Genomic DNA, 14765 nt, shown 5'->3' on the forward strand with positions numbered 1-14765 from the left:
AGAAGAAAAAGGAATACAAATTGGAAAAGAAGAAGTAAAACTGTGACTGTTTGCAGATGGCATGATACTATACATAGATAATCCTAAGATGCCACCAGAAAACTACTAGAGCTAATCAATGAATTTGGTAAAGTAGCAGGATACAAAATTAATGCACAGAAATCTCTTGCATTCCTATACACTGATGATGAAAAATCTGAAAGAGAAATTAAGGAAACACTCCCATTTATCACTGAAACAAAAACAATAAAAAAACCTAGGAATAAACCTACCTAGGGAGACAAAAGACCTGTATGCAGAAAACTGTAAGACACTGATGGAAGAAATTAAAGATGATACAAACAGATGGAGAGATATATCATGTTCTTGGACTGGAAGAATCAATATTGTGAACATGACTATACTACCCAAAGCAATCTAAAGATTCAATGCATCCCTATCAAATTACCAGTGGCATTTTTTACAGAACTAGAACAAAAAATCTTAAAATTTGTATGGAGACACAAAAGACCCTGAATAGGCAAAGCAGTCTTGAGGGGAAAAAATGGAGCTGGAGGAATCAGACTCCCTGACTTCAGACTATACTACAAAGCTACAGTAATCAAGACAATATGGTACTGGCACAAAAACAGAAATATAGATCAATGGAACAGGACAGAAAGCCCAGAGATAAACTCATGCACCTATGGTCAACTAATCTATGACAAAGGAGTCAAGGATACACAATGGAGAAAAGACAGTCTCTTCAATAAGTGGTGCTGGGAAAACTGGACAGCTACGTGCAAAAGAATGAAATTAGAACACTCCCTAACACCATACACAAAAATAAACTCCAAATGGATTAGAGACCTAAATATAAGACTGGACACTATAAAACTCTTAGAGGAAAAGATAGGAAGAACACTCTTTGACATAAATCACAGCAAGATCTTTTTTGATCCACCTCCTAGAGTAATGGAAATAAAAACAAAAATAAACAAATGGGAGCTAATGAAACTTAAAAGCTTTTGCAAAGCAAAGGAAACTACAAACAAGATGAAAAGACAACCCTCAGAATGGGAGAAAATATTTGCAAACAAATCAACGGACAAAGGATTAATCTCCAAAATATATAAACAGCTCATGCAGCTCAACATTAAGAAAGCAAACAACCCAATCCAAAAATGGGCAGAAGACCTAAATAGACATTTCTCCAAAGAAGACATACAGATGGCCAAGAAGCACAGGAAAAGCTGCTCAACATCACTAATTATTAGAGAAAGGCAAATCAAAACTACAATGAGGTATCACCTCACACTAGTTAGAATGGGCATCATCAGAAAATCTACAAACAACAAATGCTGGAGAGGGTGTGGAGAAAAGGGAACCCTCTTGCACTGTTGGTGGGAATGTAAATTGATACAGCCACTATGGAGAACAGTATGGAGGTTCCTTTAAAAACTAAAAATAGAATTACCATATGACCCAGCAATCCCACTACTGGGCATATAGCCAGAAAAAACCATAATTCAAAAAGATACATGCACACCAACGTTCACTGCAGCACTATTTACAATAGCCAGGTCATGGAAGCAACCTAAATGCCCGTCGACAGATGAATGGATAAAGAAGATGTGGTACATATATACAAAGGAATATTACTCAGCCATATAAAGGTATGAAATTGGGTCATTTGTAGAGATGTGGATGCATCTAGAGACTGTCGTACAGAGTGAAGTAAGTTAGGAAGAGAAAAACAAATATTGTATATTAACGCATATATGTGGAACCTAGAAAAATGGTACAGATGAACTGGTTTGCAGGACAGAAATTGAGACACAGATGCAGAGAACAAACGTATGCACACCAAGCGGGGGGAAGTGGCGGGGGTGGTGGTGGTGTGATGAATTGGGAGATTGGGATTGACATGTATACACTGATATGTATAAAATGGGTAACTAACAAGAACCTGCTGTATAAAAAAATAAAATTTATAAAATTTTAAAAAATTTAAAAATTAAAAAACAAAACAAAAAAAAACCAGTTCCTGACCACCAATAGTTTCCAAATCAAACCAGTGCAAAGGTTCTTTTTTCCTAAGTGTAAATAATTATGGGGTAGTGATCCTATGACAAAGATTTGCTTCACTCTCAAAACTGTCAAGATTTAAAGCAAACAGACGGGCAGCCAATATCTGACAGTAAAGAAGAAAAATTAGCAATTAATCAGGGCTCTGTTGTCAGAATTCTCTGCTGGTCTGACCATTTGTTTAAACTGAGCCCTTGGATTCACGACTACTTGTCCATAAGTCATAATGGACCTACATTTAAGTAGGTCTGATAAAAATTCACTTAGTTGCTGTTTCTTGGGAAGAACTGAATATATTTGTAAACACAAACACCTATGTTATTAGTATATAAACTAGGCAATGATCCTACATAAGATGATATCAAATATGTATTGTTTATACAAGAGCTGAAAATACACTAACTAATAAGTGTCCTACAAGTTATTTTTTGGACAGTGCATACAATACAAACTCATATTGCGCTTACGTTTCTACATGACATATGACCCATAAGTGAACAGCACACCCAACCCGTCGGCCGTAAAACCCCAAATTCATATCTGGATACTGGGGCCAGAATACTACAAATGTAATTAAGCTGATTAGGTTTTAGAGATGCTGTTTTCTCATAAAGTAATTTGTGTAGTCGGTGGGGAGGGGGGGTGTGCTTTACAGCTTTAATAAGGACAAAAGCACCTGTTAAGCTTTTCAAATTAGGAATAACATGTAAAACATCACACTTATGCGGACACTTAGAAACATAGGAACTTCAGTTACTTGACAATTTCAAAACCTGACTCTAAGAAAGATAAAGTAACCAAAAGATCAACCTTTAGAGCACCACTTTACTTTCCAAAAGTGTCACTCCTCATAGTGACAATCTTTAGAATGCCAGAAGGTTTAGAAATTAATATTTAGTCCAATATCACCATGTTTATAGATGAGGAAATCAAGATCTGGTCTAGACACTGGCACTTAAAAGGGGGTGGGGTGGGACGCAAGGTCCTGGACAGGGCACTGGGCTTCTGGGAAGCAGGGCTGAAGCCCTGGCTGGCTGGGGAGGCGGCTCTGTCAGGGAGCTCAGAGCTTTGAAGGAAACTGTGCTCAAAAACGCGGACAGGGAGTTGGGGAGGAGGTGCTTCTCTGGAAGGCATAATCCAACATAAAGATACTCTGGGCATGGAAGTTGGGTTACCTTCCGAGTCTGGGGTCCTCTGGTGAAAGATGCTTCCCTGGGACGAGGGGCGGGAACAAAGCCCTCGGTCACCACCTTCGTCACTGGAAGGGCCAGGAAAGCAAACTCTTTTCGAAAAACACGGAACCAGACATCCAGACTAAAGGTGACTATGAGTGCAGAAGCTGTATCATCGATTCGGTTTTACTCAGAACAGAAAGGAATCATCCCCTGACTTGCTCAGCTGTCTTCAGCAAGCTCAAGATCCAGAACGGAACAAGGGCTCAGAGACCGGCTCCTCAGTGTGTATCTTAACAAGGCCCTGGGAGATGAGGATTCCTATTTTCAAGATGCTCCAACCCTGGGGAGGGCAAGAGGAGCAGATGTGCTGGTGACTTTCCACTTGCCCCCCACCCTGGAGATGCAATCTTGGCCTGCGCCCTGGCTGACCAACCTCTCTGACCCTCATCCCAGCCAGGCTCATCCAATGGGAGACCCTGGTAGGAGAAAGCGGGATAGGAAGGAGAAGTCAGAGTATTTCCTCCCATTCTCTCCTGTGGCCCCTGCCTAGGGGCCCTCATCCGTGGCCCCCTCTCCTGGGCTTGGCTGTAGCATTTCCTCCCTGGACCCTGCAGGTCTAGGGGGCTTCAATGCCCTCCTGGCCTCTGCTCCTAGCCGGTCCCCTTTCACTCCTTCATTCAGTTGATCCATGCAAGTTGGAGTCTGTCTCCTGCCAGGACCACTAGGGAATAGAAGCCATGAGATAAACATGGCATCTTATACTCACTTCCACTTATCTGGAAAAATTTTATATTGAAACTGAGAGAGAAGAACAGAAATCCACATAAACCTTAAAAATAAACAGACCTTCCAAAAACAGCCATCTTCAAACTCCAAATACTGCTGCGTTGGCAGGTCACTGTCCTTTGGTCTCCAGAATCTTTAGTGGGAAGACAGGGAGAGGATGCTTAACTAGGGTGACTGGAAACTCCCTCAGGCTCTCCTGCTCTCTGGAATTCACTGATTGCCTGAGGGAGTCAGGGGAGGGGAGGGTCCGACCTCACGGGAGGGCTAGACCAAGCAGTGATGTTGAGAAGAGGCATGTGACCCAGAGGAAGGAGCTGGAGGAATGACAGCATCTTTAGCCCACAGCCCGTGTAGGGAAGTCACTCATCCTCTGAGGACATCATGATTAGAGTCCAGTACTTTGACTGCTTTCAGAATAAAGAGTCGGCCTTTGGCAAAAAGTCCTGCTAGAAGGCCAACATATTTTGTTACTCAAGGGGCGGAGAAACGTATAATACATATTACAACACTTTTCACAAAGTCTGTAATTTAATATAGACTAAATAACAGATGTGGCCATACCTAAAGTGAGCACATATCAGTCATTTAAAAGAAGATTAAAACACAAGTCTATCTGATTTCTGGTAATACTGGATAGCATAAGGGTTAACCACCATCTCTTGCCCCAAATTCCTCTCAGTTGAACCCAGAAGAGAGGAAAATGCAGCCTGTAGGGGCACATGCATAAAATGAGACACTCCTGGGCTTCTGGGAGGGGACACAGGGCAAAGTTACCGAGTAGAAAAGGAACTAGCTGGGGAGTCCTCCCCAGGCCCCTCCAAACACCCATTTCATTCAAATCTCTTTCCTCCCTCCTCGTCTCTCTCACATATTATGTCCCTGCTAATAAGCTTTCATCGAAAATCAGGTTCTGAAGTCAAAAAACATTTGGATACTACTAGTTTAGGTTAAACACAAGTGTGTATATGTATGTATGTGTATATATATATATATATATATATATATATGTATATATATATATATATATATATATAAACTGCTACTACAGACAAGTAAGGAGAAGACCACCCGTATCTTTAAATACCAGCCTGATGAGTCTTCTCAAATGCACTCTTATCCAGATGTAGAAGGCTGATCTTTCTCAATATCTAATCCCAAGCAGGATTATTTTATTTCTAAGCATTTAACTTTTTTAAAAAAGATTAAAAAATTAAAGGAAGGCATTAAACTTTAGAAAGAACCAGAGGGCTAATCTGCTTACCTGCTGTCCCCAGCATTTGCCACGTACAGCTTCCCCAAAAGGCAAACCACAATGAGGGCTGTGCAACCACCAGATATATTGTATGAACTCCTCTCTCGTTCGATTTGTAGGTCCTGGAGAAGAAGACAAAGTTAGTACTGGACTGTACAGGAACAAAGACTGTCTTAGCCTTGTTCCCTCCACACAGCCCTAAGATCTGAATACGATTCGAAGAAGGGACAAGAAAATCTTTAGTACTGGCTTTCTATCACCTGACAAGCATTTCTGGAGAGGACACTGGCATAAAACTGTCGCCTACCAGACCATCTGCGGACCAGAGACAGGAAACAAGGGAAGGCAAACAGATATAATCAGACAAAAATGAGAAGAATTAAACCAATTGTATTTAATAAATATCATGGCTTACGGAAAATTCAGTCTTTGTATGGACAGCCTGAGCTGCTGTGGAAAACAGATTAGAGAGGCTAATAATGTCGAGTGCTTGGACCTGAACAATGTTTTTAACCCCAAAGTCTCCAATAAATAAATTCCTTTACAGCTAGACGAGACAGGTGACTTGAAGGACTGTGTCCTCAATTCAACTTGGGCAGGAGTCCACCCCCGTCTTACTGATCAAAGATAGAAGCTTCTGAACTCTGAGCTGACTTCCTCTTCCCAAGGCCACTAATTCACAAGAAGAACACACACGCATAGTATCAGCCAACCTGCAGTGAGCACTTGCTCTACATCAGTCAGTGCGAGAAGCACTTTACATATAGAATCGCATCTCATTCTCACAACTGTATCATTAACCTCACTGTTCAGATGCAGACAAGTGGGGAACTTGCCCATATTTACCCCGCTGGAGTTTGGATTCCAGTTGGGTTCTCCTCCTCTAAAGCCTAGTACTTATCACCTGCCACCTAATGAGGTCTCCCCAAGGAAATTAAAAATAGAACCACATTCCTATGGACAGAGATGCATCAACCTCCAGACAGATGTCTTTGTGAAATGCTGTGTCAGTGACAGAAGCCAGGGTTCCGTGACCTCAGAAAAATGAGAGTTGAGTTAGGAAAATAAACCGAATGCTGGCCAAAATAATGCCCAATGTTCTCATCGCCATCTATTGTTGGGGCCAAGGAAGACAGGACGAGGGTGGGGTACAGAAGAGGAGGAAATGGTGCCCTGGCTGATTCTGAGGTTGCTGTCGGCTGACCAAGGGCCAGGGCCCGTTTGTGATGCTTAGAAACCCACAGAATTAGAACTCAGCTGCTTCAGCCAGCCTCCTGATGGAAAGCGGCGATAATTCAGTAATCCAGCATTTATCGGCAGCTGCTGTGCTCCAGAGGCCAGAGGCGATAACACAAAGTCAGATAAATCACCAAGGAGAAACTGGAAACAGGAGAAGAGCCTGAGCTTTGAAAACAGATTAAGAACACAGTATTGGTCAAAATGTAAGGCGAGAAAAAGTACAAAGACAAGACCTGGGAGAAACTAACATACTGGGAATGAACTGAGTAAAGGGTAAGGGCAGGGGGTGGGGGGAAGGCTGCAGAACCATCGGGAGGGGTAAGAATGAGTGTACTATATGGGATGTGATGGTTTAGAAGAAGGTGAAGAAAAATTCCAAAAAGGGGTTGAGTGAATGACAACATCACGTGCTGCAGACGGGTCAAGCACGAGGACCACCTCCAAAGACCACACTGAATTTTTAAAATTTATTTACAAACTCTGTATAAATTAGCTTAAAGGGGCTGTCATGAGGATTAAATTAGACGGCGTAGATGAGGGGCTTCAGAGACCAGCTAGATTCTCCCCACAGCCTGGATCCCATGACTGACAGCAGAGACCTTTCTTGCTCACTGCTAGATCCTCAACACCCATACTGGGCCAAGTAAAAGGTAATTTAATAAATGTCTATTCAATGGGCAAATAAAGAAATACATTATAAAACGCCTGGGTTTCCAATTATCTCCCCACCATTTTACCCCTGCCTTAACATGAGACGTGTTCCACCATTCATAAATGAAAAGCTTACAACGTGCATAAACACTCACTGAGATTGTAATTAAGCAGGAACCCAGGCTTCCAATAACACACAGTCAATTGACAGGAATGAATGAATGAATGGTTATTAGAACTCAAGCAGGGATGGCAGGAGGCTGGAGGGTGACGAGGAGGAGGGACACACGTCAGCAGGGAAAGACCGTCACAAGAAAGTGAAAGAGGGGAAAGAAAACATCGAGACGTCAGAAGTTCCGTCTGTTGAACCTCCAAACAGTGCATCAAAACAGAACCAACAACCCTATTCACACAGGAGTTTGCGGGCAGGTTTATGCAATTTTTTTGCATTTAAATAAATAAAATTAAGTTGATATTATGATAGATACATATTTCATCAAATTAATATAGAAACTGGTATATAAAGCCCACACTCAATACTAACATTTTTAATACACTGGAAAGAACTGCTCTGGCCTTTCACATCCAGAATCACTATTTGTTTGAATACCTAAAGTCTGAATGAAAGGCAGTTTTGAGTAAAAATCCTTTAAGCACCCAACTGCTTACGGACCGGAGTGTGAATGATGCTTGACAGACTTAAAACCATTGGTGCGATCCAAAAAGTACACGGGGTCCACGTGAAAGAGCCGCCCACGGCAAAGAATTCCTCTGGGACTCAGACAAACAAGTTTATTCTGCATCGTAGGTGCATTACTTATCATGGTTTACATCACCAGAAAATCTGATTATAAAATTATTTCATCCTTTAAAAAAATATCAAGATAGAGTGTTTGACACTAAGATTTTCTGCTCCAGCAGAGTTCACATTTGCCTTTCATTTAGGGGGAAACATTCCAGTTAGCCTGCCCATTGAATGCCTTGTTATGACATTAATAGCGTGAGTCAATATTTTTTTCTAATTGATTTGTTTCTTTCATCTTTTCCTACCTTCCCTCTGCAGTTCCCCCGGCATAAGGAATGCAAATTTGGCAACATTTCCACATAAACAGTGGACCAAAGTCTAGCTATTTTTTACACAAGAAACTTTGCTAACATGCTCATGCTTTCATCACTTACCGCCTCTGCGTGGTAACAGACATATGCGTGTGCGCTCAGACGCACACTTTAATTACATGTGTGCTCTCTGGGATCACAGTGAAAGGATTTGAAAGATGTGTTTCCACAGACTTCATCCGCCCTGTAGGATTCACTGACATGAAAATATGCTCTTTTATTTCTTCTTCTAAAACTGGGTGTAACTAGAACATATTCTAAAAATAATTGTTCCCCCTCCCCTCCCTACAAGCCAAAATAGCACATTTTTTTCCTACACCACCTACTCCTCTTTAAAAGATGTTTCACAAAATCTTAGTACTAAAAGGAACATTAAAGGACCATCTGGGTGGTTCTTTTACTACCAGATCAAACATGATAAATGAAGTCAATAAAGATATATTTACTGTTGAATTAACTAAACTAATTTCTTCAAACTCTTAACTTTTCCAGTTAGCTTAAGCTTCTCACACTCTACATTAAAAAAAAAAAAAAAATGTATCCCTCAAGAAGTTTGGGTACTTTTTTCAAAAGATTAAGGAAATCATGGGAAAACTGCCCACTGCTTATGCTAAACAAAGACCGATTTGGAATATCTCCCCCATTTTAGCTGTCATGAACCTCAAGACATAAGTGTAGAATAAATTACCAGCAAAACACATGCACATACTATCATTCCTTTTCAAGTATGATCTAAAAGGATCAACTCAAGTGACTCAGAAGATTCCATTAACAAGATAATTGATTTATCTGTTCAATCAAGGGTCCCTCTCAAGGCTGCTTTCTACCTAGCAGAAGTGATTTATCCTGTGTTGTATCTGTCTAAATATTACATTTAAGCAAGGTTTATCTCTAAATCAAAGAATTGATCCAATTTTTAAGACTTGGGATTGTATTTTGCTCCTTTTTGTTGCAAGGAAGAATGAGAGCAGTGAAGGGAAAAAAGAAAGTGTGTGAAAGGAGACTGATTCAGCAGGAAAGAATTGCAAGAAAGAAAATATATTGCTCAGGATCATTGTAATTTGGTTCGAAAGTCCCACAGATGATGCAGCTCCAGGATCATTCTTTGTTTCCTACCAGTTTCAGGTTGCAAAAGGAAAGCAATATCAAACACCAGAAGGGAGCGAGTGTTGGGTGGTTTCAATAGGACCCGGCACCTCCCCCTAACTGGGTTAAAACATGGTTCTGAGCACATTGCTAATAGCGTCAGTCACAAATAATAAGATTCTGCATGGTTTTAGTATCTGGGCCTGATTTCGGTTTATTCTGAGAGGCCAATCTGTCAGGCAGGCAATGGGGAAGGGAAAAGCCAGCACTGCCTAATATTGCCACCTGCTGGCTGTTGGTGGAATCACATGCTCATTCCTTCTTGGAAGAACTTCCTGTTCTTCTAAAAACAAAGACAAAACAAAAACAAAAAACCTCTAGCTTAAATACAGACAGACCAACAGGTCCACTTACCATGAATATTCTAGTTTTCAAAACCATTAAAATTTATAAACTATAAATTAGCTTTGCATTCATTCGTCCTCCTTTTTCACCATAATGTCACCATATGGTTTTTACCAACAAAGCCAAGCTGAGTGGTATTTCCAACCATTTACTCAGGGACAGTAAGATGTATGCTAGTTTCACAAGTTAAAATGTTGCCATTTTACTCCCTCCGTAACAATCAAACCTCCAAAACATTCTTCACTGTGGCGAGGAACCTATACCCACACTGAAAAGGAAATAGGACAGAATTTTGAGATGCTCCTGCCTGTGTCTATAACTCAATTTCTATAGGTAAAAAGGTCATCACTGCTGACTTGCTTCTGATTCCTAGGAGGGCAAAGGTCTCCTGCAACTATACCAACAATGGAAGTGACTTCTGACATGACCTCCCTGTTTTTGGAGGGCATAGAAGTAGGAAGGAGATTGACATCAGGACTTAGAAGACATTTATCTGCTTCGTATCTGTCATCCTGAGCCAAGCAACCACCTAAACATAACAAGTGACAAAACTTAGCTGCAGAAGTAGGCATTGTTACAAAGTGTAGTTGGGAAGCAGAAATGCAGTCAGTCAGAAAGTTCCTGAGATCCTGGTCCTTTTGGAAGCGAGGGTTCATTTTCCATGGTGGACACAGGAGGAGCTTGGCCACGCAGCCTTTACTCTGAAGGGAGATCCAAGATGAGATACAATAGGGGACCACAGGGCAGACCCACTTCTGCCAGCATGGCTCAGAGGCCCGCAGTCAGAGGTCACCTCCTCACAAGCCACGTACTGTGCCAGGCAACCCCAGGATCAAAGAGAAGAGGAAAAACAGTGCTTTCAAAGAGGCTTACAGCATTTGATGAAACTTACCATCTCCTCTTGTTCACAGCATTTCCCCCCCCCCCACTTCTGTTAGCCTTTATTTTTCGACGAGTACCTACTTTTTCCTAGAAATAGATACTATTTATTCTGGTCTGGTGTTTCTGAATCTTTTTATCCAATTTTCTCTTTCAGATAGATATGAACATTCCACTTAATGTCACTCAGAACATTAAAACAAATGAGATACTATCTATCTCTGTGTTTGTATAATGTGACGACAAATACCCCCAGATACAAAATCCAATCTTTTCCTTCTAGACCCCCATGGTGTCTAGAAGAATGCTGGTTATAAAATATAAGTAATTGAGAAGGGAACTGGTGGGAGGTGGGGAGAGAGGAATGACCTCTGATTCTACTTTGCTGAACTGTCATAAATAAGGCAAAACCCCAAACGAAAGGCAAGCTTTGCCTTTAAAGATATTATAAGTTACATTCTGAATCTCAGGAGGGGTCGCTGCAAAGATGTCATCAGTGCAGCAAATTTGAGGCTGAGGTGCTGGGCATGGGGAATTTTTAGGGATTGAAAGTGCAGGAGAAAGCAAGAGAGCCACAAAGCTGAAATGACTGACTCTTATTCAATATTGAGTTTTCCTATTACAGGGGATCAGAATGGCATAAAACCTGCAATACCTAAAGAACACCTAGAAAGTCAGAAAGTAGCTGGCTGTTGTGAAGAAAAAAAATTAAGAATGGCCAGGAGATTCCAAACCTGCTCCCTTTGGAAAGGTCTAAGGAGGAACCACCAAGGTCAGGCCAACAGAATAAGGAAATCAGCTGTGTGTTGAGCATTTCGAACCAAAGTTTACCTTTAAACCCTGACTCTCAAAACCTAATAGCGAGAAAGGGAGGAAAGAAAAAGTATTTTTTATGAGTTGACAATGGCCTTCCATAGTATGCTATATAATTTCTCTGTCCTAAGTTCTGAAGCTCGACCCAAGCTATTTAATGGCGAAGTCAGGCACTTTTCTGTGACACTGGAGTAGATTTTTCCTGAAGTCCCTGATGAAGCAAAGAAAAAACTAGAGCATCTCTCTATAATTAGGGTAAACATATGACATCACCCAGACAGGGACACTTTCGAGAGTAAAAGGGGACAGTATTAATAACTATTCTGGGCCAACAGGCATCAGCTGGCTCAGTCCCCAGCCGTGCAGGAGGTAGGGCCACACTGCCAAGAACCAGGAGAACCAAGGAATGATGAGTATTCTCACTTAATAAGGCCAAGCACATGGTGCAAAGCCCAGGTAGCAGGCACGCTGGGGGCTAGAGAGACAATCTGGGAAAAACGTTAAGTGTGAAGAAGAAGCTATAGGGTGGGGTGGATTAGAAAAGAACAGAATGGCTTAAGGCCCAAAATTCATATTATGGCACAGCAAGTCATCCACAGGCTGGTTACAGATGGCCTCTCCAAGTCACCTTACAGCGTCCCTACCCTTGAAACCTGCATCTAACCACGGTGGACGTCAGCTTGCTGCCTTTGGCCCATCTGGGTTCTCTCCGTGATGTGGGTCTTCACACCAACGGTTGTCTCTGCCCAGAGCACTCTCCCAGCTCCCACGTTCTGTCTGCTTTCCTCCCACTCCCTGACAGCATCGCTTCTCCAGGGAACCCTACTTCATCTCTTTATCCAGATTCCTACCTACTCTGCATTTCTCCTCTCGAGGCCCTTCCCATTTATATTGTATCTGTTTAATATCTGTCTTTGCCTAATTTCTTCCATGCTCTCTTCCCAGTTAGGCCTGGCTTACAGTTAGTTCTCAACAAATATTTATGGATTGAATGAATTACACAGGAAAGTGAAGTGATGTTTTCGCTGGCAACCAAGTGTCCAAGGAAAATCTCTGGTAATGAACCAGCTAGTGAAAAGTTTTTTAAAATTTAAAAAACAAGAATGGGGCTCTTTACTAAGTATTTTTCTGAATGAGCCTCTCAAGTACAGTAGTTGCTAGGAACCCTGCGCCATTAATGGGCAGAAACAGTCTGAGATCCGTGTGGAGGCTTGACTCAATGTGACATTGGCCTCTAGTGGATAAAGTGGAGAATACAGCAGTTCGAAGTGAGAGATACCTCATAGTACAAGCAATTACCGAAGGAAATAAAAAAGCCAAAATTTCTTGTTTTTTTTTCACTTCTGTCATGTAAGCTGACTTTTTCTCCCATTAGCGGCACGGTCCGCCGTCAAATTTTTATCTCAATTAAATATTTAGCTTTCTGAGCACCCATGTTTAGAAACAGCTATTCACATCAGAGCTTCCATGATAGAGGGAGATTTTTTATACCAAGCCCAAGGAGGAGTCAATTTTACTACCTTGACTCTTTTTTTCCTAAATAATCTTTTCTTGCCTCCTGGTGTTTTTCTTGGGATTGAAGGCTCCCAGATACTCCTGAGATGGAGGTGCATTTTAAACCACCTGCTACTCAAAGGGTAAATATGTGACAAGGAGAGAAACGTTGGAACCAAAGAAGAAATGAGTTAAAGTGAGGAGAGACTGCAAATTAGAGGTATGAGTATATGAACAATTTTTTGCCTTGTAAACAAATCAGACGACGCTGTTTAATATTATTTACTTTTCTCCTCTCATTAGCACTCAACCTGACATCGTGAGATCCTGGAATGTGCACGGTGTGGACATTCAATTCTGCAGAGGCGCTTCTAGCTGCTCTTGCTCTACCTAAGAGCTTGTCATCACTTTTTAATCTCCAGGTTTTAAGGACACTACTGCCCACTCACCTTACTCTAGTCCTTATAACATCTTTACACATCTCCTACTGTGTCTGCATGCAGGATGCTGCTTGGGAGAGAAAGTCTTTGGAACCCAAATAATTGCCTCAGTATAAAGTGAGCTCAAGGGGGTGGCACAGAAGAGACCTTCTATGTGCATTCTCACCGGCCAGAGGGACAAGCAGGGGACACTGGGAGGGCAGCTTAGTGTGTTCTCAGGAGGGAGGCTGAATCCCTTGATCAGACATATTCAAATTTAAATGTACAAACAAATCCACGTTCCCAAGTAAAACAAATAATTCTTGGATACTGGCCCCTACTTGCTCTAAGCAGTGGGAACCACACTGCCAATCATGGGAAAATAGCTGTTCTCAGATTAGATCTGTACAGCAAGGGTACTTCTGAGCACTTCACTAAAAGCTCCATTTCCCCAAACACCTGGAATTCGTACACACGTGTAAAACAGATGGCAACCGAGCTCACAGTTTCAATTAAGTTCAATCCTACCAGCTGGCATCCATAAGAGTTGGCAGAAAGCGAAGCAATATGCATCCATTTAATAAGCCTATCACCTCATGCACTATCCCTCTTCCATCTTCTTTTACACCTTTGCCAGCACTGGATGCTAGAACTCTCTTGCTGCCCACTTCTTTTGAGAATGGAAGTCCTGCTGTAAAAGGAGAAGACAGAGGGGACCATGCAGCAAGTGGACAGGTCAGAGACATGCCCTTCCAGGGAACTTTCTAAGAAACAAGTATGTGGCTGAAGTGACCACCTGGGCCCCTGCTGCCCTAGAGTCTTCAGTGATACCTACCATTTCCTTGAATGCACTTTCAAGAGCCCCGATGACGAGGCACTCGTGCGGGATCTTCTTCTCGGTGAAGAAGCGCGTGGGTGGGGTGCTGGGGGAGCCGGGGGCGCCCACCCCTCCGCGGAGCGAGGCCGCGCGGGTCAGAGTCCGGCTGTTCGCGGGTGTGTGGTCGGGCTCCTCGCCCAGGCAGGTGGGCGGCAGCACGGCCGAGTTCTTCAGGATCTCCACGATGTCCTGCAGCTGCTCCGTGACGTGGTGCTGCAGCAGGCGGGATGCCACCACAGCAGCCCCGGACCCCGCGTGACCGTCAAACAGCGACCAGTAGTGGCAGGAGACGCCTTCTGATTCCTGCGGGAGGAGGGCAACAAGGACGAGTGAGAAACGCCGTGGCCACTGCCCCAGGGTGAGGGCGCGACACCTCCGGGGGTCAGCGCGTCCATCTGGTTGTCTCTCTGCAAACAACGGGGGTCCGAACAGAGCAAAACACTTAGGGAAGGGTCCCCAGATTCATCGCTGCTGTTACCACCACCCCAGGGAGAAAGTGGTCCCTG

At 42.6% G+C, this 14765-nt stretch overlaps 1 protein-coding gene across 2 annotated transcripts in view; it reads right to left on the reverse strand.

Annotated features, from left to right (window-relative positions):
- PPM1H (protein phosphatase, Mg2+/Mn2+ dependent 1H) overlaps positions 1-14765 on the reverse strand; it is a 265477-nt gene that overhangs the window by 127663 nt on the left and 123049 nt on the right. For both annotated transcript variants that reach the window (XM_059936399.1, XM_059936398.1), the window contains exons 3-4: positions 14218-14562; positions 5290-5402 (exon numbers count right to left, since the gene is read on the reverse strand). In XM_059936399.1, coding sequence (XP_059792382.1) covers positions 5290-5402; positions 14218-14562 — 458 coding nt within the window. The remainder of the gene's footprint in view (positions 1-5289; positions 5403-14217; positions 14563-14765) is intronic.

The sequence above is a fragment of the Balaenoptera ricei genome, chromosome 10 (genome assembly GCF_028023285.1).
Source record: "Balaenoptera ricei isolate mBalRic1 chromosome 10, mBalRic1.hap2, whole genome shotgun sequence".
NCBI lineage: Eukaryota > Metazoa > Chordata > Mammalia > Artiodactyla > Balaenopteridae > Balaenoptera > Balaenoptera ricei.